The 26,292-nt window shown below is 36.6% G+C and overlaps 1 protein-coding gene across 1 annotated transcript in view; it reads left to right on the top strand.

Annotated features, from left to right (window-relative positions):
• Positions 1-26,292, top strand: part of RYR2 (ryanodine receptor 2) — an 819,609-nt gene that overhangs the window by 361,628 nt on the left and 431,689 nt on the right. The window contains exons 11-12 of the mRNA XM_070364567.1: positions 13,089-13,163; positions 18,688-18,844. Of these exons, the coding sequence (XP_070220668.1) occupies positions 13,089-13,163; positions 18,688-18,844 (232 nt within the window). The remainder of the gene's footprint in view (positions 1-13,088; positions 13,164-18,687; positions 18,845-26,292) is intronic.

The following is a 26,292-nucleotide window of genomic DNA, read 5'->3' as shown; positions in this document are numbered from 1 at the left end:
TTCTTTTATGTGTACACACTTTTACTAATGGTTTAAATATTCACTTTCTGAATTATGTCATACTTTTAAATGAATAGATTTTAAAAGGGATCAGTTAGAATATTATTCAGAATTATTGTTTGGTATCTCTAATGTGCAAACCATTGTTAGGGGAACTCTTTTTTGCTAAGTATTATTGATATGTTAAAACATGTTTTACCACATAGCTCATAAGTAGTTTTATTCACTCAATAAAAATTTGTGAAAAGACTGCCATGTTCTGGGTGCTGGGGTTATAATAGTATCTAAAAGATACCAAGTCACTTTTCTCAAGGAGTTTACATCCTAGTGGGGATATTTGACAATAAAAGCTTAAAATGCTGGTCTATAAATGCACACACGTATACATCCGTGCATAGATAAAGCACACCTAGTGATGTGTGTGGTCTTGGGGTTGAGGGGAGAGAGAGGGAGGGTGAAAGAGAGGTTGTCTTGTTTCAATCTTACCAGGCATCACTGTTGGCATGTGATACTTGCTCTGTCCTCTTGCTCTCAAATGCAGAACTGTTAAGTCATTGTTTATGACAATGTCTGGAGATAAATGCTACATTTGCTTTCCAGAAGTGACTCGGCAGGCAAAAGCCTTGCTGTGTGTATGCATGAGAATATTTTTACCTTCATGCCCCTTTTAATATATGACCTAATGAGCTTTACTTGGTAAATAATTGATTAAGGCATGAGATGGGTGTGATCTAATGAATTAAATGTCTCTCTGGCTTAGCAGAAGATGTGTGGTTTATATCTGAGTACACAATTGGATGACTAATATCCTGCAGGGTATGTATGTCCTCAGTCACTACCTTGGAGCAAGCTTCCAAAGCTGCTCTGTTTTGCTCCAAAATGGTCAGGTTATCACACAAGAACTTTTCTTTCTTCTCTACTCCTTCATGTCCTGTGCATACCTCTTTAGCCTTGGTCTGGAAATAAGACAGGTTTGTCAAATAGTTTTACTAGAAGAGTAAGCACATGAAGGGGAGCTGTTCTCGATTCTTTGTCTCTTCTCCACGGAAAGAACTTCAGTCTTTGAACTAAACTTACCCTCCCTGCTGATTGCGGAGAGCAACCTGATCTTGCTTTGGCCTGTCATCCTTTAGGAGCCTGACTTGGTCTAGAGTCAAACTCTCAGAGAATGACTGGGCTAGAAGACAGTATTTACAAAAACACAGGCTTTGGTATTTCCCTGGCGGTCCAGAGGTTAAGACTTTGGCTTCAAATGCAGGACGTGGGTTCTATCCCTTGTCAGGGGCTAAGATACCACAGGCTGCAGAGCACCAAAAAAAAATTTTTTTAATTCTTTAAAATAATTAAAAATACAGACTTTGAAGGCAAAGGATTGAAAATATAAATATTGGAGCCATTCGATTTCAGTAAAAATTAAAAAGCAATTGAAGTGTTTTCACTGAAAGTGAGTGAATTGCAAGAGACAATAGATTAAACATCAACATTGAGAAAAAAAGAGAAATCTCCCAGTTATTTTCTCAGTGAAAATTTAAGACCATTTTCACTGGTTCACATTTAGTTTTTTAACTTAATCCAGGTGTAAGCAATATCTTTCAGGAAGAAAAGAAAAGACAAGCTTCCTCTTCTTTTTAGTTTCCACGACTTTGTGGTTGTATTTTATTCTGTATAGACCGAAAAGTAAAGGTGGCAGAGTGTATTTTGTTATTTTCCTGCTCCAGTTGTATTTATATGATTCTTTTAATATGGAATCAGAGTGTAAGGATGTTATTGTTTTTAATCCACAATAATTCATTTACATTTTATATAGATGCGTTATGTCAAAACATGACCTTTCTGCTTGTAAAACAACTTCAATAGAAATCTCACAAACTCAGCCTTGAGTAAATATGCAATACTTCTTTAAGTGCTGTATAGGCATATACTTCTTGATTTCTCTGTTAGATGAAGAGATTCTTGACAGCTTGCCTTAACACTTGCCTGGGGCTGAGCTGATCAGCCAAACACTCTCATAGGCACATACATAGTAGATGGGGTCCAAGCAGAAATTCTACTGACGTAATATATAATTATCTTTTAATTGTAGATCTGTCTTTCAGTCACTTTGACTCAATTCTTTTAATGTTTATTGAGGGCTTGTAGGTTCTAGGCATTTGGTGTGTGTGTGCTGACTATATAAAATGAGATTGTAGGAGATTGTGGAAAATATATCTTTTAAAAAATTTTTTCAGGCAAGGCTTTATTGGGGCCTCTGCAGTAGCAGGAGGAAACAAGAGCAAGTAACGGTTTACCTTGTTTGCTTTGTTGTTGGGAGGTGGTCAGGCTTATTCCTTACACGGGGTGAGGTTAGAGGTATGTCCAGGGCTCCGGTCAAAAGACGGTGGCTTAGGTTGGAAAACATATCTTACTATTTTACCCACTGAGGAAGCTCAGGCAAGGAGGAATCTTTGTTGCCCTTGATTTTAAGGTGATACTTTTGTTAGCCTATAAGTAAATAAACTTTTCTTCCCAATAATTACTTTGAAATTGCCATTCAAATAGTGTCAGCTCTCAGTGGAAATTGTGTGTGAGTGATTTGCCTGTTTTTCAAGGATTCATAGATGAATCCTCAGTATCTAGGGTCTGGTAGTACATTACTACACGGAACTTAATTTGGAGGTGATACTTTTGTTAGCCTATAAGTAAATAAACTTTTCTTCCCAATAATTACTTTGAAATTGCCATTCAAATAGTGTCAGCTCTCAGTGGAAATTGTGTGTGAGTGATTTGCCTGTTTTTCAAGGATTCATAGATGAATCCTCAGTATCTAGGGTCTGGTAGTACATTACTACATGGAACTTAATTTGGTTGAAGATGTGTTGGTAGTAGAATTGTCTTGTCTTTAACTGCCCCAGATAAGTGCCCTGTGTCACATACTGTCCTTATTGGTGTGTGTGTGTTCATCTCTTCTGTTTAGTTTTCATCCAGGATTGTATTATTCATTCTTTACCCCTTTTATGTAGTTCTGTGTATATGGGAGTCTGCACACAAGTGCTGATGATCTTGTATTTGTGAAAGTAAAAAATTGGATAAAAAAAGTCATGCACTTTCTTGTAGGTTGTTTAAGAAGAGCAGTGGGATGCCTGCATTGAGAACCACTCTGATTAACTTAGGAGGGTTTGATGCCCTCATTTGTATGATTTTGGTGACTCCTAAAAGATTATTATCCACTTGCAATTCCAGGAGGGGAAGAAATGCCATCATAACTAAACCAGCCTACCAACCTGAGTGAATAGAACACTATTTTGAGGACAATGAGTCCCACATCCTTGGCTAAGAGGAAGCATCTGAACTTCACATCACTCTACAGGGAAGAATCCTTGTTCCTATAGCATGAATCTGAGGCTTAAAGACAGTGATTAAAAAAAAAATAGTGGGGGGGTTTGTGGGTATTTTGACAATCTGATGTATCTTATAGCTTCTTCAGAGAAAATTCATATACTTGCCAGCATGCAGAACTTTTGCCTGTGAGGTAATTTTTGTGATGTTAGTTTATGTTTTCTCCTGGTACTTTTTCCATGATTTTTTCCCACTGAAGCAACTAGCAGTCCCAGTGCACTTTTCTTCTCAGGGAAGATTTGAGAGTTGGCAGAAAGCTTAAGTTTTCTACAAGGTACTACCCTTCCTGACTTTTATTCCCTAAAGACTAAATCCAAAGAAGTCATTAGGCTTAGTGTCTTACACACAAGGGAGAACAGGAAAAGAAGAGAAGAAGGGATTTTTCCCTTGACTCAAGACACTTAGATGAAGCAAATGGATAACCATATGCCCACACCCAAAATGAACCACAGTCCAAACCTCACACTTTATATGAAATCTAATTAAAATGGATCATGGGCATAAATGTAAAACATAGACCATTTAGGAAAAAATCTTGTACATATTTTGTTATATACCTAAGAAATGTACATTTTCTTTTTGGTTGATATATAAATGTCTTGTGTTTTAATTTCAAATTCCTGCTGTTCGTCATTGGTGTGTAAGAAGTCCAGTTTGTGCCTTAATTTTGTATCCTTCAGCTTTCCTATAATTGCTGCTTAGTTGCAGGAGTTTTATTTTTGTTGTTGATTCTCTAAAATTTTCTATGTAGATAATCATGTCATCTAATAACAAAAACAGTTTACAATTTTCCTTTCCAATCCACATAACTTTTCTTTCCTTTTCTTCTCTTATTGCATTAGCTGGAACTTCTAGTACAGTGTTGAAAAGGAATGATAAGAGGGGAAATTCTTGCCTTGTTCTTGATCTTAGGGGGAAATAGTCTAGTTTCTTACCATTAGATCAGTTCAGTTCAGTTGCTCAGTCGTGTCCGACTCTTTGCGACCCCATGAATCGCAGCACACCAGGCCTCCCCGTCCATCATCAGCTCCCGGAGTTCACTCAAACTCACGTCCATCAAGTCGGTGATGCCATCCAGCCATCTCATCCTCTGTCATCCCCTTCTCCTCCTGTCCCCAATCCCTCCCAGCATCAGGGTCTTTTCCAATGAGTCAACACTTCACATGAGATGGCCAAAGTATTGGAGTTTCAGCTGTAGCATCAGTCCTTCCAATGGACACACAGAACTGATCTCCTTTAGGGTGGACTGGTTGGATCTCCTTGCAGTCCAAGGGACTCTCAAGAGTCTTCTCCAACACCACGGTTCAAAAGCATCAATTCTTCGGCACTCAGCCTTCTTCACAGTCCAACTCTCACATCCATACATGACCACTGGAAAAACCATAGCCTTAACTAGATGGACCTTTGTTGCCAAAGTAATATCTCTGCTTTTTAATATGCTATTTAGGTTGGTCATAAGTTTCCTTCCAAGGAGTAAGCCTCTTTAAATTTCATGGCTGCAATCACCTTCTGCAGTGATTTTGGAGCCCAAAAAAACAAAGTCTGACACTGTTTCCACTGTTTCCCCATCTATGTGCCATGAAGTGATAGGACCAGATGCCATGATCTTTGTTTTCTGAATGTTGAGCTTTAAGCCAACTTTTTCACTCTTCTCTTTTACTTTCGTCGAGTCTTTTAGTTCCTCTTCACTTTCTGCCATAGGGTGGTGTCATCTGCATATCTGAGGTGATTGATATTTCTCCCAGCAATCTTGATTCCAGCTTGTGCTTCTTCCAGCCCACCGTTTCTCATGATGTACTCTGCATAGAAGTTAAATAAGCACGGTGACAATATACAGCCTTGACGTACTCCTTTTCCTATTTGGAACCAGTCTGTTGTTCCATGTCCAGTTTTAACTGTTGCTTCCTGACCTGCATATAGGTTTCTCAAGAGGCAGGTCAGGTGGTCTGGTATTCCCATATCTTTCTTACTATTAAGTAAGATGTTAATTGTATGTAATCTCTATCAAGTTGAGGAAGTTCCGTTCTGTTCCTAGTTGACAGAGGTTTCATTGTGAATGGATGTTGGATTCTCTCAAATTCCTTGTGCATTTGTTCATGAACTGTATTGTTTTTTATTCTTTAGCCTGTGGCTGTGATGGATTGTATGAATATTCAATGATATTTTAAATTTATAAACTTGTGTGTAAAAAGAGAGAAAAGCAATCATTTTAGTTACATGCTTATATTAAAGCAGTACATTTCTTTTAACATAAAACATAGTGGTAGTTCCTGTGGATACCAACTGTGTCTTAAAATCTATTTTGTAGCATTAAAAAAATCATTTTTTAAAAGAAGTTAATTCTGTGGTCTGTCATTCATTTATTGAACATTAAGCTTGGAAAAATGAAGAATTCTGCTATTTGTTCTTACTGTCCTGCATTGTGGTAACTAAAATACAATGATAATGACTTTTTTTGTCCTTACTAAATTCTACATAAACATATTATAAACATTTGAAATGGCAACGCAATCTTCGGAAGTCAGTAAACTGCTCTTCTCTTTTTAATTTGTGTAACTGATTCATTATCAAAATTGAATATGATTGAGTAAATTTCCTTGTATTATTTTTTTGTTCTTCTTTTGTTGTTGAGGATTTGTTACACACTCCAGCCTCTATTAAGACAAAAATGAAACCAAAATGTGTTCAAAAATAGAATTCTAATAGCAACATTTCTTATCCCTATGCTTTAAGGTCATATGGTAAATGTTAAGAAAAAAGAACTTCAGTTGGAAGAAAAAAAGGTGATGTCTGTGGTATTGCAGTAATAATTGACTATAAGTTGTTCAGTGTTAAAATAATATACTAAATTTAGGGCTTCCCTGTGTTGAAGAAACAAAGGTAAATTGAAAACAACCTAACTGCTGTTTTTGTAATTCAGGCAGAAGATAGTACTATTGCTCATGCTTTACTGATCAAACAGAAATTTTTAGGGGGATAATTCAAGTGCTCTGAAACACTGTGAATTTATCCATCATTATCATGGAGAGGAAAGAAGGAATCCCTTGCAATGTGGATATTAATTCCAGACTTAGAAATGTAGATAGATAAATTGGATTTTCTTTCAGTTATTGTGATGTTTAATTTTATGTGGAAAATTCTGAAAGAGATGGGAATATCAGACTACCTGACCTGCCTCTTGAGAAATCTGTATGCAGGTCAGAAAGCAACAGTTAGAACTGGACATGGAATTACAGACGGGTTCCAAATAGGAAAAGGATTATGTCAAGGCTGTATATTGTCATCGTGCTTATTTAACTTATATGCAGAGTACATCATGAGAAACGCTGAGCTGGATGAAGAACAAGCTGGAATCAAGAATGCTGGGAGAAATATCAATCACCTCAGATATGCAGATGACACCACTCTTATGGCAGAAAGTGAAGAAGAACTAAAGAGCCTCTTGATGAAAGTCAAAGAGGAGATTGAAAAAGTTGGCTTAAAGCTAAACATTCAGAAAACAAAGATCATGGCATCCGGTCCCATCACTTCATGGCAAATAGATGGAGAAACAGTGGAAACAATGGCAGACTTTATTTCGCAGGGCTCCAAAATCACTGCAGATGATGACTGCAGCCATGAAATTAAAAGACACTTAATCTTTGGAAGAAAAGTTATGACCAACCTAGACAGCATATTAAAAAGCAAAGCTAGTCAAGGCTATTGCTTTTCCAGTGGTCATGTATGGATGTGAAAGTTGGTCTATAAAGAAAGCTGAGTACTGAAGAATTGAAGCTTTTGAACTGTGGTGTTGGAGAAGACTCTTGAGAGTCCCTTGGACTGCAAGGAGATCCAACTAGTCCATCCTAAAGGAAATCATTCCTGAATGTTCATTGGAAGGACTGATGTTGAACCTGAAACTCCAATACTTTGGCCACCTGATGTGAAGAGCTGACTCATTTGAAAAGACCCTGATGCTGGGAAGGATTGAAGTCAGGAGGAAAAGGGGATGACAGAGGATGAGATGGTTGGATGGCATCACTGACTCAATGGACATGAGTTTGGGTAAACTCCGGGAGTTGGTAATGGACACGGAGGCCTGGTGTGCTGTAGTCTATGGTGTTGCAAAGAGTTGGACACGACTGAGCAACTGAACTGAACTGAATTTTATGTGTCAACTTGAGTGGGTCACCAAGTACCTAAATATTTGATCAAACTATTTGATCAAATTATTCTGGGTGTTTCATGCGAGTGTTTTTAGATGAGTTTAACATTAAAATTTTCAGAAGAGTAAAACTGCCTTCCCTTATGTGGGTAGTCCTAATCTAATCAGGCAAAGACCTGAATAGAACAGAAAGGCTGACTCTTTATTAATCAGAGGGAACTCTTTCTGCTTACTGTCTTTGAGCTGAGACATCAATATTATCCTCCCTTTGAACTGAATTGAGATCTGAACCTGTGATCTTTGGACTAAGACTACGCCATTGGCTTTGCTGGTTCTCAGACATGGACTGGAACTTAAATCATCAGCTCTTCTCAGTCTCCAGCATGCTTATCTTAAAACTTGTCAGCCTCCATAATTGCATGAACAGTCTCCTTATAGTAAACTCTTTATATAAAATTATATGTATATATAGGTGCATATCAGAGAAGGCAATGGCACCCCACTCCAGTACTCCTGCCTGGAAAATCCCATGAACGGAGGAGCCTGGTGGGCTACAGTCCATGGGGTCGCTAAGAGTCGGACACGACTGAGCGACTTCACTTTCGCTTTTCACTTTCATGCATTGGAGAAGGAAATGGCAACCCACTCCAGTGTTCTTGCCTGGAGAATCCCAGGGACGGGGGAGCCTGGTGAGCTGCCGTCTATGGGGTCACACAGAGTTGGACACGATGGAAGTGACTTAGCAGCAGCAGCATAGGTGCATATATTTATACGCACATACATATATGCATACATATGTACATATGAGCATATATATATATGAATAATTCTATTTCTCTGAAGAACCCTGACTAAAACAATTACAAAAACTTTAGACCTTGAATTTCATATAGCTGCCTCTCTCTGAGATTAAAATTAACAATAATATGGGTATGATCTTTTGGATTGAGTCAGCAAACTCTTAACTTGTGGCTTAAATCTGGCCCACTACTTGTTTTTCTAAATAAAGTTTTATTGGAACATAGACCTGCACATAGACCTGTTGTGAAACACTGTGAATTTGTCTATCATTATCTTGGAGAGGAAAATAGGAATCCCTTGCAATGTGGATATTAATTATAGATATAGAAATATAGATAGATAAATTGAATTTTCTCTGAATTAGTTATTATGGTGTTTAATTTTGTGTGTCAACTTGTGTGGGTCACCAAGTACCCAAATATTTGATAAAACTATTTGATCAAATTATTCTGGGTGTTTCTAGTTTCTCTGCAGAAGGGAGGGGTCTCTTTTCAGCCTTGAATCTTTTGTTAACAATGTGTTTTATGATTCTGTGCTGAAGCCCACTAATTGGAATTGTGTATCCTGTAAAAGTTTGGTATAAATACATTCTGATAAATGCCAAACTGTCAGGCTGTGAAGTCTTTGTAAGGACTTATGCTTTTATCTGTATGCTAATGCTAGATTTTTCTGGGGCTCAGACTCTGAAGTTGAGCTATCCTGACTGTCAAAGTGCCTGCTTTTTGCTGAGAAATAAGTGGTTTGACATCTGAGATAAGGCTTAAAGAGTATTCTATAGCTGAAAATACAAAAATAGCTCACTGCTTTCATTCAGTGAACAATATTATAACACTTATGAGAAGTGGAATTGATGACAGGAATAATTTGTCCTTATTAAAAGAATAACTTTAAAGGACTTCTTTGAGCAGTTTTATGTGATCAGCCTGAAATATGAGTTCATTAATGAAGTTTGTTATATTGGAGGATAATGTTTTATGTAGGCCATAATTTACAGCCTGAATCCTGGAATTTTTTAAAATGTTATTGAACAAGGCACATATTGTTGGTTAACAGGTGTGCATATTTTAAAAATTCCTATTCAGTGAAATTTCAGTGACTTCTGATTTATGAAGTAGAAGACTCTTTAAAAATTTTGTTACAAATAATATCATTGTCCAGTAGTTTTAACACTTTCTTTTTTCTCTTTATCTGTAACATTGTTTTGGTTCATTAGTTCAATAGAGTTAGTGAACAGAAAGCTGCACACGTGCCTTTGCCTTCTCTAATCTCTTCAGACAGTTCTTTGGTTTGTTGGATTTCATTATTTCTTCAATAATTAAGGATTGTAGGCTACCATCTCTAAAAGTTTACCCTTGCATCATAAATGTGTTATGAAGCTTTCTTTTATTAATTATATTCTAGTTAGGGTATAATTTCTATTTCCTCTCTGACCTTAAGTAATTTAGGAGAGTTTCTTATTTTCCTGAATTGTTCTTTTCTTCATCATTTTAGTATTTATTCCCAAATTTTATTTGTTATGATCAGAAAATATGTGAGTAAATAGCTACACTTAAAAAAAATCTTATAAAATTTTCTTATGGCCAAGTATGAGATCTTTATTAAAAGTCTGGGAGAATCCAAATGGCTGAGCTTGGGTCATAGCCCATGATCAAGGGAAGTGAAGTTTAACCTTTTTCTTCCTTTTTTTCCCTTAAGTTTAACTTTTTAAACTTCCATAGAAGGAATAAAACTCTGCTTTCATCAAAAATCACATAGGGATGGACAGCCCAAACTTAGAAAGCGAGTTCAGGTGCTGAGTGGGAGACAGCATATGACTTGTTGAGGAGGGCATGCAAATTTGAGTCAGAGCAGAATTGCTGGGAAATAATGGAAAGGTGATTAAAGGTCAGTTCACTAGAGGGTCTCTTTCTCCATCCACTCTACACACAGTACTCAACCTTCCTTCCCAATAACATGGAACAGCTATTCAAAGATTATGGGCTGGGACTTCCCCAGTGGTCCAGTGGTTGAGACTTTGTGCTTCCAATGCAGGGGATGTGGGTTCTATCCCTGGTCAGGGAACTAAGATTTCTCATGCCATGTGACCAGAAAAGTTAAAAAATAAATAAATAAAGACTATGGGCTTGCTGATATATTCATGAATAAAATGATGTAATGTCTGTGAAAAAAAAAAGTCTGGGAGAAACAAACATAATATTGTAAAGCTATTATCCTCCAATTAGAAACAAATTTAAAAAAAATCTATGTTTGTGTGTATCTATCACTATGTACAATATATATTGTACACAAATGCATGTGAACATATATCTATATTTTGTCATTCATTACCTTTCAAGTACATACCCAGAGATTCTAATTTAATGGTCTGAGAATTGTCTGGAGTTTTTAAAGCTTTCCATGTGATTATAACACACAACCAATACTAAGAATCACTATTCTAATGAAATAGTGGTTTTAGTCCAGTGATTCTGAGTGTGGACTGGCTGTACCAACATTGCCTGGGAACTTGTTAAAAATACAAATTATTGATCTTATTAAACTGGAAACTCTGGGGGCCCAGGAGTCTGTGTGTTTTTATATTTTTACCAGGTTATAATTGCTTTACACTGTTGTGTTAGTTTCTTTGGTACAGTGAAGTGAATCAGCAATCTGTATACACAGAATCCCTTCCCTCTTAAGCATCCCGCCACCTACCCCCATCCCACCCTTCTAGGTCATTACAGAGCATCAAGCTGAGCTTTCTGTGCTATACAGTAGCTTCCCACTTCCCACATCTATTTTACACGATAGTGTAGATAAAAAAGTGAAAGTGTTAGCTGCTCAGGCATGTCCAGTTCTTTGGGACCCCGTGGATTGTAGCCCAGCAGCCTCCTCTGTCCATGGAATTCTCCCAGCAAGAATACTAGAATGTGTTGCCATTCCCTTCTCCAGGGGATCTTCCCAACCCAGGGATCAAACCCACATCTCCTGCATTGCAGGTGAATGAATGCTCTACTGTCTGAGCCACCAGGGAAGCCCATAGTATATATATGTCAGTGCTAATTCTCTCAATTTGCCCCACCCTCTCTTTCCCTTGTGTCCACATGTTTGTTTTCTATGTCGGTGTCAAATTCCTGCCCTGCAAGTTGATTTATTGGTAACATTTTTCTAGAGTCCCGTATACCTGCCTTAATATACATATTGTTTTTCTGACTCACTTCACTCTGTGTGACAGACTCTAGGTCCCTCTACATCACTAAAAAAAATGACTCAATTTTGTTCCTTTGTATTGCTGAGTAATATTCCTTTGTATATATGTACCACAACTTCCTTATCCATTCATCTTTTGATGGACATTTAGGTTGCTTCCCTCCAGCAATCTGTATTTTAAAAAACTTGAAAGATGATTCCAGTATTCACTAAAGATTGAGAACTACTGATGTCTAACAGTGTTTTGACATTACGAGTCATCTTGGCCCCAGAAGACATTTCATCTTATCTGGAAGCATTTTAGATTGTCACAACTTGGGTGATCACATACAAATTGTAACTCAAGTTGTGGGTCCTGACTTGGATGGCTTGTGTTTGCGTGTAGTTGATAGAGGCCAGGGATGTGTCAAATACCCTACTCCAGTGCACGGGATAGCCCCTCACAGCAGAGAATTACCCGGACCAAAGTGTCAGTAGTGCTACTTTGTAGAAACTGAGGTGGACAGTACTTTCCCAACTGTGGCTCCCTCTTACGACCAGCTGGGGATTCCAAATTTACTTTAATTTGGCCAGTGTTAAGGGCAATATGCCAGGATTTTAAAAGCTATCCCTATGATTATATTCACAACCACAATTGAAAATTGCTGCTGAGGAACCTGGTCACTGAGGTACCTAAGATTCTTAAGTTCTAATGGATGGATCAGGGTGATCTTGAGTTAATGTTACTATAAAAAGTTAAAAAGTAGTCATTATTACCTCCTGATGTGATGTAATAGGAAGGCAAACACCATTTTCTGAAGTGTTCTTGGCAAACTATTTCAATCTTGAACATGAGCAAGTTTCTAGGTTTTATAATCTAACTACCAACTTAGAGGCAGATGTTAAAAAAAACACTGTGAGGATGTCATCAGCAAAATCAGAAGGTAGAAAGTACTCCAGGACAAATGATACAGTTTTTCTTTCCAATAAATAAATAGTAATAAGGAAAAAAAAAGAGAACTGTTTTTTGTTGTCATTTAGTTGCTAAATTGTGTCTGACTCTTTGGTGACCCTGTGGACTGTAATTCACCTGGCTCCTCTGTCTATGGGGTTTCCCAGTCATGAAAAATAGAGTGGGTAGCCATTCCCTTCTCCAGGGGATCCTCCCGACACAGAGATCAAACTTGCATCTTCTGCTTGGCAGGTGGATTCTTTACCACCAAGCCACCTGGGAAGCTATAATATATTACCCTCAACAGCACTTAAACTCAGAACAGAGTATTTTTATAGATTTAAGTTTAATAGTGAAAGTATTCACTGGGAGAGAAAAAACAATGGCCAGGGTGAGGGAGAGAGGATGAATGGGATTACAGGGAGTAAAGGACAAAGAAATGTGTTTAAATCAATTGTTTATTCAGATCACTGTTATCACTGTTATTTATATTTCCAGCTATATTCTCTCCGACCAAAAAGTATAGCTTTCACTGTTTATCCAAAGCTTTCCCATTTACTTTCTTTCTTATTTGACTTGAAAAGTAGAATCTAAGAATACGACATTAAAATTGGGCTTTTTATATTCATATATTTTTTTTTTTAACAGAACTGTTCATTACGAAGGTGGTGCTGTATCGGTTCACGCACGTTCCCTGTGGCGACTGGAGACACTAAGAGTTGCGTAAGTAGAACATCTGAATACATCCCGATGCTTTGGGTACAAAAGATTGGGCTGGCCAAAATGTTCGTTTGGGTTTTTCTGTAACATCTTATGGAAACGCCTCAGTGAACTTTTTGGCCAACCCCATATATCTAGTGGTCTTGAACTTTTCTTCAAAATGGTCATGCTAACAACAACACGTAGATGAAACACTCATTTTTTACCTTCCCCTGCAATTATTTACCTTTCACTAGCCTCCATTCACCAGGTAGTAAGCAATGGTTTTATACCATCTGCTTATTTTTAGCCTCATTTGGTTTTGTGTTATCGATTCATCCCAGTCTGTGCCTCTCCTGGCAGGAAGAGCTCCTAGTGCAGAGTGACGTAAGGTTTGGAGTCAGGACAAATTGTTTGCAGGCCTGTCGCACATTTCAGATCCAGGCTTGATCTGAATCACATTTCAGATTACATTTCACATTTCAGATTACAAAGGCATATGTAAACCAGTGGAAACTTGAACCCAAATGAGGTGTGAGAGTCATCACTAGCAGTCACTATCTTTACTTAAAACTAGCTTGATAACTGAGTGAGAAATGTGAATTGAAAATAGACTCACTGTGTATTCATTATACAAATAATGATTATCTTTTTTTTTTCTGGTGACTTCAAAAAGCTGTCCAGAGATTGACTTTTAGCTACTCTAAGTAAATGCAATACTGATGATAAAGGTGTCATTTTGAACTATTTTAAATAGAATTTAAATATCAATCAAATTAAAAGAAAAGATTAGAAGGTCATTTTTGTCCAGAAAACAGAGTTTTCAATGCATTTGTTCCCTGTTATGTTACACTTTAAAAATTTATTGATTTAGGGTAATAGACTTCCATGGATGTGTGTAGGGAACTGTCTTATTATAGAATTGCTGCATTTTATTAACTTGATATTTTGAGATTAATGATTAAAATAGTTCAGTGGTCTTCAGGGTTTTTTTTTTGCTTATGTACTCTGTGTAATAATTTCAAAAACTTTGTATTTCCTTGAACATTGCTAGGCTCAACATAGAATTTTTTTCATTATCAGTTTAAATAGATGCATAGAATATAACTTACAGTGTATTGTAAGTAGTGACATTTTAAGATAACATGGGTAAACTACTCTCATAAAAATATCCCATTGACCTTGTGTACTGCTGCAATTTAATACCCATCTTTATTTATTTAAAAATGCTTGAACATGGTCTCTTTAACAGTGAAAAAATATGTTGTTCATCTTTCTCATTGAAATCATATTAGTTTATTCTCCCATGACACAATTTTACCCCAATGAGATTTTTTATGATTGATTTTCTGCTCACTCTATCTACTCCTACTCAACAAAAATATGCATGTAAATTAAATTTATTTCTATATTTTCTCTGATTGTAAGTATGCAACTTTTAAAAAGTGCTCTATATTAATGTTAGTTATCAATTAATTGATAATACTAAGTTTCTTTCTATATAAATTCACAGTTGCTCAAACCCACTGAAATATTAAAACTGATAAATCTTGAACTTAAAAGTAAAATTTTATGGATAGTGAATTTATTAATGGGATGGAAATAGAAGAGATGACTTATAAAGCAAAAGAAAGAAAGCTCATAGCCTTTATGTGCTTCATAAATTATATAGAGAATCTAGGGAAAGGAATTCCAAATATATACATATATTTCTGTAATTTGCCTTGTGTATTATTAAAAATGACAGCTTAATTAGAGATGAAATAGGGCCTTTATAAAACAGATTTCAGATGTTTTTTCACATTTGTAGATCTACCTACCCTTCGTGATTGTGTACTTAAATTATTTTGTTTTTTTTTTTTTTTTTCTTGAGGAAGCCAGGTCCTAAATCTGTCTATTGCTTATTTAAAAAAAAAAAAAAGGATAAGAGCTCTTGAAAGCCTGACGAGACTTCCTTTTCATTGTCAGCAATGTTATTGATGAGCTATAATTACAGAAATACTTTTGAAAGTATCCGAATGGATTTCTTCATTGAAGTTTTTTTTTTAAAGATTTGGTTGCATCTCTGACCTCCTTTGGCATCACTGTAAATATATAAATTAGATTGCATTTAATTAGCATGTGTTCTTTTTATATTCAGTGGTCACATTATTTTCTTTTACTTTGAAAGTGATATTCAAATTACTGCTTCTATGTATAACAGAACTGTATTCCAAAGGTCAATGTTTATATTGTAATCTTTGGGATACCATATGGTTTTTTTCTCCAGTGAGATGCCAAACTATATATTTGTTACAATTTATGTAGTCCAGTAATTATATATTTTATATTGCAATCTCATACAAATAACATTGTGTCAAAAGTTTTTCAGTATCATTAACTTTTTAATGAAGTAAGCTTTAATTTGGGGAATCAAATGTAATAGAAAACACATTCCTGTATTATACCCCAATGCAAAGTTTAAGACTATTATATGTAGGATATATATTGGCTTCTGTAATAGAAATGATCACTGCAATTATAATACACATTATGTATACTTACAATTCTACTTTATCTTACAAATTTTTTTAATAATTAACATCCTCATTCCTTTGAGATATTTACAAGTAAATGTAGATAATACCTTGGGAACAGTTGTCTAATATAACATAGGAAACTAGTTTATATAACTACTATATTTCGACTGTTTCCAGTTTTTACTGAAATATTAGTTTCTTGCCCTTGATTCTCCTGGCCTTGTCCTCTTTTCTTTTGGACTATGGACACATGAGATGAGCTAATTTGAGCGCTTGTGAGCTAAAGAAAATGTGCTTAGACTTCACAATGTTTGAGAATTGGGCAAGTTCATTCCAATTCTAACAGAATTCCCTTGGTGGATTGAGAAGTGTGCTTATGTGTATGAAACCTATGAGATTTGAGCCCAAATAGATTTGAACATGGTATTCAGAATACTGTCTAGAAGTTCTGGTGAAAAGTCTGTCTTTGGACATACTTACGGACTATTTGAAAATGAAGTTGTTTTCTCTAATTAGGATGAGTCATTATTTGATAAAATTTTCAAATGCTCCTTGAAATAATGGAATGGTATTAAAAATAATTGCTTTTTTATAGCACCTGCTAATAGTATACTTAATTTTATGAGGGGAATACACAAAACTTTTCTATTACCAGAGTAGAAATGCTTTAACATGCTATTGTTGGTAAACAAACTTAAATTTCATTTTTAAGGCACTACTGTGTTATTATCAGGATTTATTGGTACATGGTTATTATTTTAGTAGGAGGACTTATCCAAAGTAATTATCTTTATAAACATTTCCATGTAAAACTTGAACTTATTACAGTATCATTCTAGTATTAACTTTCCAGGCTAATGCTTAAGGTTAAGAAAAAATCCAGGTTAGGGAAACAGAATTCAGTTCAGTCCAATTGTTCAGTCATGTCCGACTCTTTGTGACCCCATGAACCGCAGCACGCCAGGCCTCCCTGTCCATCTCCAACTCCTGGAGTTTACCCAGACTCATGTCCATTGAGTCGGTGATGCCACCCAACCATCTCATCCTCTGTCGTCCCCTTCTCCTCCTGCCCTCAATCTCTCCCAGCATTAGGGTCTTTTCAAATGAGTCAGCTCTTTGCATCAGGTGGCCAAAGTATTGGAGTTTTCAGCGTCAGAATCAGTCCTTCCAGTGAACGCTCAGCACTGTTTTGCTTTAGGATGGACTGGTTGGATCTCCACGCAGTCCAAGGGACTCTCAAGAGTCTTCTCCAACACCACAGTTTAGAAACATCAATTCTTCGGTGCTCCGCTTTGTTTATAGTTCAACAACAGCATAAAATTGACTTAAAGATAATTTATTGAAACAAAATTGGCATTAATAAATCTACTGCAAATCTAAAAAAAAATAAAAATAGTGTTCGTAATTTATAGAATCTAAAAGTTTTTAATGATTCTGTATGAAAAGAAGTCTATTAACTAATAAATCATAGTTCAGTTCAGTTCAGTCGCTCAGTCATGTCCGAGTCTTTGCGACCCTATGAATTGCAGCACGTCAGGCTGGAATCCTCGAATATTTACTTTTTATCGGTTTGATTCGTTTTGTAGTGGTAAGAGCTTCTACTGTAATTATCTTTTAAACATTTATGCTTGTGTGTCTTGTGTTTCATTTTCTGTTTGCCATTGGCATGTGAAGCTTCATGACATAGTACATTCTTTTTAGAGTATATCCTACTCTTTGTAAAGTAATCAACTGTATCCTCTCTATGGGCTTCCCAGGTGGCTCAGTAGTAAAGAACCTGCCTGCCAAGCAGAAGGTGTGAGTTTGATCCCTGGCTCAGGAAGATTCCCTAGAGAAGGAAGTGACAGTCCACTCCAGTAATCTTGCCTGGGAAAATTCTATGGACAGAGGAGCCTGGCAGGTTACTGTCCATGGGATCACAAATGAGTTGGACATGACTTAATAACTCCATAACAACAATAATATCTCCTTTATACTTTTTGCCTTGAATTTTAATTTGTCTGATAGCAATTTTACCATCTTATTTTTTCTTGGCTTTATGGGCACGGTGATTCTTTTTTATTTTTACTTTATTGAAAAAAAAAGTATTTGATTTCTAGCACATTTCTCATCATTGATAAGAGGCTGTCCTTGCTTTGCACACTAGCATGATAACTCTAAGTCTCCATGACTGGAACCTTCTTTCCACTCTTTATCATAGGGCAAGGTTCTGTTCTGTACAGCTTTCAGTTAACACAGTTCTGTACAATGCGAGAATGGTCTGTGTCTTCATTTTTCCTTTCTTCTCTATCTGAAATCCACTATTTTTAAAAGCAGATTTTGATGATCACAACTTTGCTTTTTATCTTTTTTATGCAACTTTAGTTAGCATTTTCTGTGTTTTGCATGTAATTTTTCTTGCCTTTTTTTCTCTTGACCACTATTCAAATTTAGTTTCTTCATTTGTCTCTTTTGTTCCTTGGCTTTTATTGACATCATTGTTCCATATTATTAAAATTTAAAGCATAGGATGAGATTTCTTTTTTTCAGATAAATATCTAATTCAGTTTGTATATATGAATTCCAGTTTAACATAATTAGGCATTGACTTTAATACCACTTGCCTAAAATCTGTTCAAATCCAACAAAAAACTAGTCAGTCCTAGTTTATGAGTTTAAAGTGTCATTTTAATCTCATAATGTCTTTATTTGTGACTGGTGATTAGAAATTAACTCAAAACACAAGTTCTTAGTCATCTTAGTAGTGTTTGGTGTGGATAGTATTACAGTTAATGTCAGAAGACCTTGAGATAAATTTTGCTTCTACTTATTATTATCTACATGACATTGAATATTACCTATAACCATTCCAAATAACCATTCTGTTATTTGTGAAATAAAAATATACCACCATCATAAGGTTTTTGGAAACACTCAAGAAGACAGTATATGTCAAACCTCCTTGTTCATTGTCTGACACATACATTTTAATTGTTGTTTCTCCTGTCATTGTGTTTGCTATTGGATCAAGTCTTAACATTTTTTATTAGGTGGAGTGGAAGCCACATAAGGTGGGGACAACCTTTTCGACTACGCCATGTCACAACAGGAAAATACTTGAGTCTCATGGAAGACAAAAGCCTTCTACTCATGGACAAAGAAAAAGCTGATGTCAAATCAACTGCATTTACCTTCCGATCTTCCAAGGTAAGACCGAGATATAATTTTGGATTTCCCACTGCATTTCCTTTGATGTTAGAAATACAAAGGAAAATGATGTATGTTTTACACAAATTTCTAAATTCCCAGTTTCTCGTCTATTCATTCCTCTTCAGTCAAACCCATTTCCTAAACCACTAAAACCTGCCCAGGTGTTTCACTTGGTTTATCGTTCTTTGGTTATTTTCATGTAGCATATCCATCCAACTCCTTTTAGTTTTCTTAGGCATTGACAATGCAGTAAGCACAGACCTTGTGCTGCTGTTGCATAACACTGTAAGGGGCACATCAGCAGACCCTTTTCCTCACAGGCTCGGTTACACATGTGCTCTTCCATACAGACCTTTCTTCTTACGTCTGTTGAATCCCGTGTAAGGACAAAACATCTAAGAATGTCCTTAGCTCTTTCACGAGAATTCCTCTGAAGTAGATATTGAGTAGAATAGACAAAATAAGTGCACATCAAAGTCAGGTTGAAATGCTGGTGCACAGTTAGACTCTCTCAGTACCTAATGTGTGTGTGTGTGTGTGTGTGTGTGTGTGTGTGTGAGCTGAGTCGTGTCTGACTCTTTGTGGTCCTATAGACTGTAGCTGAGTCGTGTCTGACTTTTTGTGGCCCCATAGACTGTAGTCCACCAGGCTCCTTTGTCCATGGAAATCTCCAGGCAAAAATAATGGAGTGGATTGCCATTTCCTGCTTCAAGGGATCTTCTCAACCCAGGGATCAAACCTGTGTCTCTTATCTGGGTCTCTTACATCTCCTGCATTGGCAGACGGGTTCTTAAGAGATTCCCAGCTCACCAATCCCAGCATGCAGTGGATTGCTAACCATGCCTCAGCAAAACAGCACATATCCTGAATAGTCAAGTGTCTCAGGAATAGCTGAAAATCACTTGTTCACTTGACACATGCCAAGTGTCTGTTGCGTGCCTTTTTAAGATAACTGTATATTTATGTCCTTAATTTAAGGATTATTGTGAAATTTGGTCGTTGTGTTAGAAACAGTATTGAATTACTGGTTAGCTTTGTCCCAGAGGTGCATATGCCCGTGTTACAGATAAAGGTATGTTTGAACAAGACCAGAAGTAACTCTGAAAAGCTGGTAGCCTGAGTTTACATCCCTAATGCCATGCTCTTAGTTCTCTTCCTTTGGAAGACACAGAATGGTGGAAGATGCTTCTGATTTGATGAGTTCTCCCAAGTTTTCCAGGAACGACAGCCAGTGTAGGTCCCTATTCATTCTGGTGGAAACAGACAAGGCTGGTCAGTTCCAGTGGATAATCTGAGACAGGATCAGCATTTGTAGTTGTTATTGGGACTCACGGGGGAGCTCTGAAGGGGGAGAGCTTGGGTGGACTTCAGATGGGCAGTTAGTTGCTCCTTGTCTCTATAGTTGGAGTGTGCAGTTGATCACATTGTGAACAGACTTGATGCCAGTGGGCTTCTTCCTCAAGACTTGGGAATTTACTAGTTTGTCCACTGATAATCCCTCAGTCCAGAAAGACAAAAAATTCAACCTGCCAAAGATGATCAGTTATCTAATGGTGAAAGCCCTTTTCAAGAAAAAAAGATGGCAGAAAATTGGAAAAGTGCAAAGAAATGCATGACATCCCAGCAAAATATATCTTCTGAAATAAATCCCAGAGAAGGGGAAAAATATGAACAGGCATATCACATTGAAATAATATTAGAAATTTTTTCAAGACATGGGATTTAAAAGGTAAATATATATCTAACAAAAACTGGAGGCGAAAGACAAAAAGTAAAAGGTGCTCTGATTACTTCCAGTAAAACAGAGATAAGTCAAATAATATTTTCTAAAAATTTCAAAATTGAGTAACAAGATATTTCTGAGTAAAAAGCCAAACATTCAACTGTAATAAAATTTACTGAACTAAGGTAGTGGAAGAAAGGGAAGTCTAAAAGAAGGGAAGTGGACATTTATTCACCCAGAACGTATGAGGGCTCACTTGATCTCAACTAGGGGTAGGGAAGATGCTGATAGTCCATGCCTTCCTAAATCTTGTTGAGGGCACTGGGAAGCAGGGACCCCTTCTTCCCTAAATCCTTCACCTTTTAAAGATGATAATTGCTACCGTTCTGTGATTCTCGGTAAGTCTACAATTTGATCTGAGTGTTTTCCATAAGTGATCTCACTGAGAAACAGGATCCCCATTTTACAGATGGAAAAACTAAAGGCAGGAGAGATGAGTCACTTGCCTACCTTCTATGGATAGTCACTTAGCTAGGTGTATAGAAGAGCTGGTAAACATGAGGTTATCTGGGTTATCTGGGTAAACATGAGGTTATCTGCTCCAAACCACTACCCAGGGTGGGTTTCAATAACCAGGCCTGATCTCCAGGTCTGGAACCCTGGACTGGCTAGTCACTCATTCACCCCCAAGGCTGTCAGATTCACCCCCAAGGCTGTCAGAGTTCCCCAGGACCTCATGTAGTGAAGCACTCTCCTACTCGCTCTACAGGCTCCCAGGCAGCTGCCTGACACTATTGTCTAATTGTGGTCTCCTCAGTTCCTGTTACTGCTGGAGAAATCTGAAATTCATTTTTCTCTTTTCATTATTTCTGTAACAATCACATTCCTATAGTATTCAGAAATCCTATTTTACTCTAGAAAGCTGAATACCTCCACAATCTTTCTCTTTTCATTCTTTCTACTATAACAGTCCTACTTCTCCAGGAGGTAAATGAATGCCTCTAGCTTTTTTAGGCTCCAAAATCACTACAGATGGTGACTGCAGCCATGAAATTAAAAGACGCTTACTCCTTCGCAGGAAAGTTATGACCAACCTAGATAACATATTCAAAAGCAGAGACGTTACTTTGTCAACAAAGGTCTGTCTAGTCAAAGCTATGGTTTTTCCACTGGTCATGTATGGATATGAGATTTGAACTATAAAGAAAGCTGAGCGCCGAACAATTGATGCTTTTGAACTGTGGTGTTGGAGAAGACTCTTGGAGAGTCCCTTGGACTGCGTGGAGATCCAACCAGTCCATCCTAAAGGACATCAGTCCTGGGTGTTCATTGGAAGGACTGATGTTGAAGCTGAAACTCCACTACTTTGGCCACCTGATGCGAAGAGCTGACTCATTTGAAAGACCCTGATGCTTGGAAAGATTGAAGGCGGGAGAAGAAGGGGACAACAGAGGATGAGATGGTTGGATGGCACCACTGCCTCAATGGACATGAGTTTGAGTAAACTCCGGGAGTTGGTGATGGAGATGGAGTCCTGGTGAGCTGCATGCGGTCCACGGAGTTGCAAAGAGTTGGACATGACTGAGCGACTGAACTGAACTGAACTGAACTGAACTGAGCAAAGCAGGGGCTGGGTTATTCCAGTGGGAATGCAAATACAAAACAGACACATATATTAACATTTCAAAATGTCTTGCATACACGCCTCCATTGATCTAGCAACATTCTATATAAGTGCATTTTAAATGAGAGGGGTTTTCTTATAGAAATAAAATAAAATTGTGCACGTTACCTTTATCACTCCTTGCCATGGGGAAAAAAAAAAACCTGGTAAAGACTCAAATGTTTAACAAATATTAATAGAGTTGGTAACTTAGTGGCATTAGCCATGAGAATATGTTGATTTGGAAAGATATCCATCATAATATTGTTGAGTAAAAAAAAGCAAATTATAAAGCAATTTTAAAATCTTACTTTTTTTTTAACTGAAGAAAAAGACCCCAGTGTGTGTGTTTGTATATGACAATATGTTAGATGTGAAAAATCTACACTAATCTTTTAATTTTGACTCCTTTAGAAAGATCAAAATGGAGGAGGCAGGAGAGAGAAGAAAGGATTGGGAGGTTGAGATTAGCAAATGCAAACTATTATGTAGAGAATGGATAAACAACAAGGTCTTACTGTACAACAGGGAACTATATTTAATATCCTGTGATAAACCATAATGGAAAAGAATTTGAGAAAAAAATGTGCATATAGGTGAAACTGTATCATTTTGCTGTACAGTGAGAATTAGTACAACATTGTAAATCAACTCTACTTCAATAAAATATAAAAAATAAACCTAAAAAACCGATCAAAAGGGAAGATATATGAGAATATGAGTGCAAGGGGAACATTTTTATTTAACTTAAAAAAAATCTCTGGTTGTTTTGACTGTTATGATAGCCATTTTTCCTCTGTAACAAAAAAAATCAGTTAAAAAATTCAACCATTGTACTGACATACTTGGACATAAGTTTTGTGCACATTTTAAATTTCTTTCTTCATGGGGAGACCTTGAAGCAGAAATACTGACTCAAAAGCTATGAATATTTTTAAAATCTCAAAACAGTTCTCGCACAAGGCAATAGCTTTTGAAACATTTCCCCATAAATCTCTCTGCTTTTGTTCTGTCAGCGTTATGATTTACATATGAAGAATTTTTACTGACCAGATTCTTCTGTGGTCTCTGCTCAGAGGTTCTGTTTCTGGCTTTTGGTGATTTTATACTGTCATAGCTGACATTGAAAGCACAGGGAACTGGAATTTCAATATTGCCTTTTAATGAACTGTTGGCATGCATATGTGTGTGCTAAGTTGCTTCAGTCATGTTTGACTCTCTGCAACCCCGTGGACTGTAGCCTGCGAGGCTCCTCTGTCCATGGGATTCTCCAGGCAAGAATACTGGAGTTAGTTTCTAAGCCCTCCTCCAGGGGATCTTCCCAATCCAGGGATCATACTGAGGTCTCTTAAGTCTCCTGCACTGGCATGTGGGTTCTTTACCCCTAGCACCACCTGGAAAACCCAATGAACTGTTTGATTTCTCTAAAACTGGTCTCCTGTATGGAGCCCACATTCATGGAACCACTCTAATACACAGGTTGCTAATAACACACGATCAATTTGTATATAACATGGTTGAGAGTCATGAAAACAGGTGAAATCAAGGAAAACATTTTATTTTTTAATTTATTGTATTGAAGTATAGTTGACTTAGTGTTATATTGTGCTGTACAGCAAAATGATTCAGTTGTACATGTCATATACATTATTTTTCATATTCTTTTCCATTATGATTTTTAGAATGAAGTTCCTTGCGCTACACAGTAGGACTTTATTGTTTGTCCATCCTATATATAATAGTTTGCACTTGCTAATCCCAAACTACCATTTCATCCCTCCCCCACCCCTCCCCCTTGGCAACTGTAAGTTTGTCTCTGTGTCTGTGAGTCTGTTTCTGTCCCATAAATAAGTTCATTTGTATCATATTTTAGATTCCACATGTAAGTAATATCATATGGTATTTGACTTTCTCTTTCTGACTTACTTCTCTTAGTATGATAATCTCTAGGGCCATCCATGTTGCTGCAAATGGCATTCATTGTTTTTATGGCTGAGTAGTATTCCAGTGTGTGTGTGTGTGTGTGTACCACATCTTCTTTGTCCATTCAACTGTTGCGGGACATTTGGGTAGTTTCCATATCTTGGCTATTGTGAACAGTGTTGCTATGAAAATAGGAGTCCCTGTATCTTTTTGAATTAGAGTTTTTCTGGTTAAATACCCAGAAGTGGGATTGCTGGATGCTATGGTAACTCTGGGGGCTTCCCTGGTGGCTCAGCAGTAAAGAATCCATCTGCAATGCAGGAGATGCGGGTTTGATCCCTGGGTCGGGAAGAACCCTTAGAGGAGGGCACAGCAACCCACTCCAGTATTCTTGCCTGGAGAATCCCATGGACAGAGTAGCCTGGCAGGCTATAGTCCATAAGGTCTCAAAGAATCCGTTATGTCTGAAGCAATTGAGCACATGGAAACTCTATTTTTAATTTTTTGGGGAAATCTTATTTTTAAAATCACAGAATTTTCATTTTAAAATCACTGACAGATAACGTAATAAAGTGTTTTCTATGAAGTCAAGACAGTAAGTCTATTATTTTTAAAATAACTTTGTTCTATTATATATAATGTGTAATCATTATAGAAGATTTTAAAAAGAAATAATGCAAAAATATGGGAGGGGTAAATTAAAATTGTGTACTATCCATCACTCAGAAACAACTATTGAGTGTATGTATTTCAGTCTTTAACAACTATATACATATTTTTATACTAATAAGGCTAATTATGAAAATTAAAAATTATTCATGATGAAAGGTGCAATTGCATAATAAAAAAGCATTGAACTTAGAACTAACTAAAATAGAGTAAAATAGAGTAAAAGTAGAGTTTTTTTTACTCTAAAATAAAAGTACTAAAAGTACTCTAAAAAAAAAGTACAGTTTTTTTAACTCTAAAATAACTAACTAAAATAGAGTAAAATAGAGTAAAAGTACAGTTTTTTTACTCTAAAATAAAAGTACTTTTAGTACTAAAAGTACTCTAAAAAAAAAGTACAGTTTTTTTACTCTAAAATAGAGTAAAAGTACAGTTCATAGTTACAGATGACATAATATGTTTTTAAAATAAAATACTGTTTTTATACGGTTAATGTTTTAGAAAAGATGATGTAGGTAAAGGATTTCTTTCATCCTTTTGTTAAGCATCATACTTGGTCATGGTCCCTGGCCTTTGAATAAATAATCACGTTTTCTTAAAGGTGTATCTCATTCTTGTTTTCCCTTAATGCCACTGACAAGCTGAAAATGCTTGCTACATTTTTACATATTTTTGCTGTACTATATCCAATGAAAATAATGAGTACTTATATTTCTGGAAGGCAAAGATATGTGTGTAAGATATTTCTTTGATTCTTGGTGTACTTTGAGTATACAATTAATAAATGACTATTGGTTGACACAGTTACCATGTTGTAAGCCAAATTTTTATTACTGGTGAAAAATTAAACCTGTTTTAGAACAGTTGAAAATGCCAACTTTTTCTTAGAATAAAGGGTATGGTTTTAGAAATTCTGAAGTGAAAAATCACCTCTTAAGGACCCTTATTTTACATTAGCGTTCCCTTACCTATGATTGTGTGAAACTGCTTTGAAAGTATATTCTTAAAACATATATATAATATATATATATATATATATTTTTTTTTTTTTTTTTTAAGAAAACATTAAGATCATTCTGGGCTTCCCTTGTAACTCAGTTGGTACAGAATCCACCTGTGATGTAGGAGACCCCAGTTCAATTCCTGGGTCAGGAAGATCTGCTGGAGAAGGGATAGGCTACCCACTCCAGTATTCTTGGACTTCCCTTGTGGCTCAGAATCCACTTGCAATGTGGGAGACCTGGGTTCGATCCCTAGGTTGGGAACATCCCCTGGAGAAGGGAAAGCCTACCCACTCCAGTATACTGGCCTGGAGAATTCCATGGACTGTATAGTCCGTGGGGTCCCAAAGAGTTCGACATGACTGAGCGACTTTCACTTCACTTCACTTCAAGATCATTCTTACTTAAAATTTTGAGAACAGCTTTAAAAACCTGTTCTGCTATTTAATATAAGCAGCGATTTTTA

Source organism: Bos mutus, chromosome 28 (genome assembly GCF_027580195.1).
Source record: "Bos mutus isolate GX-2022 chromosome 28, NWIPB_WYAK_1.1, whole genome shotgun sequence".
Lineage (NCBI taxonomy): Eukaryota > Metazoa > Chordata > Mammalia > Artiodactyla > Bovidae > Bos > Bos mutus.
This window is presented reverse-complemented; position numbering and strand designations above follow the sequence as displayed.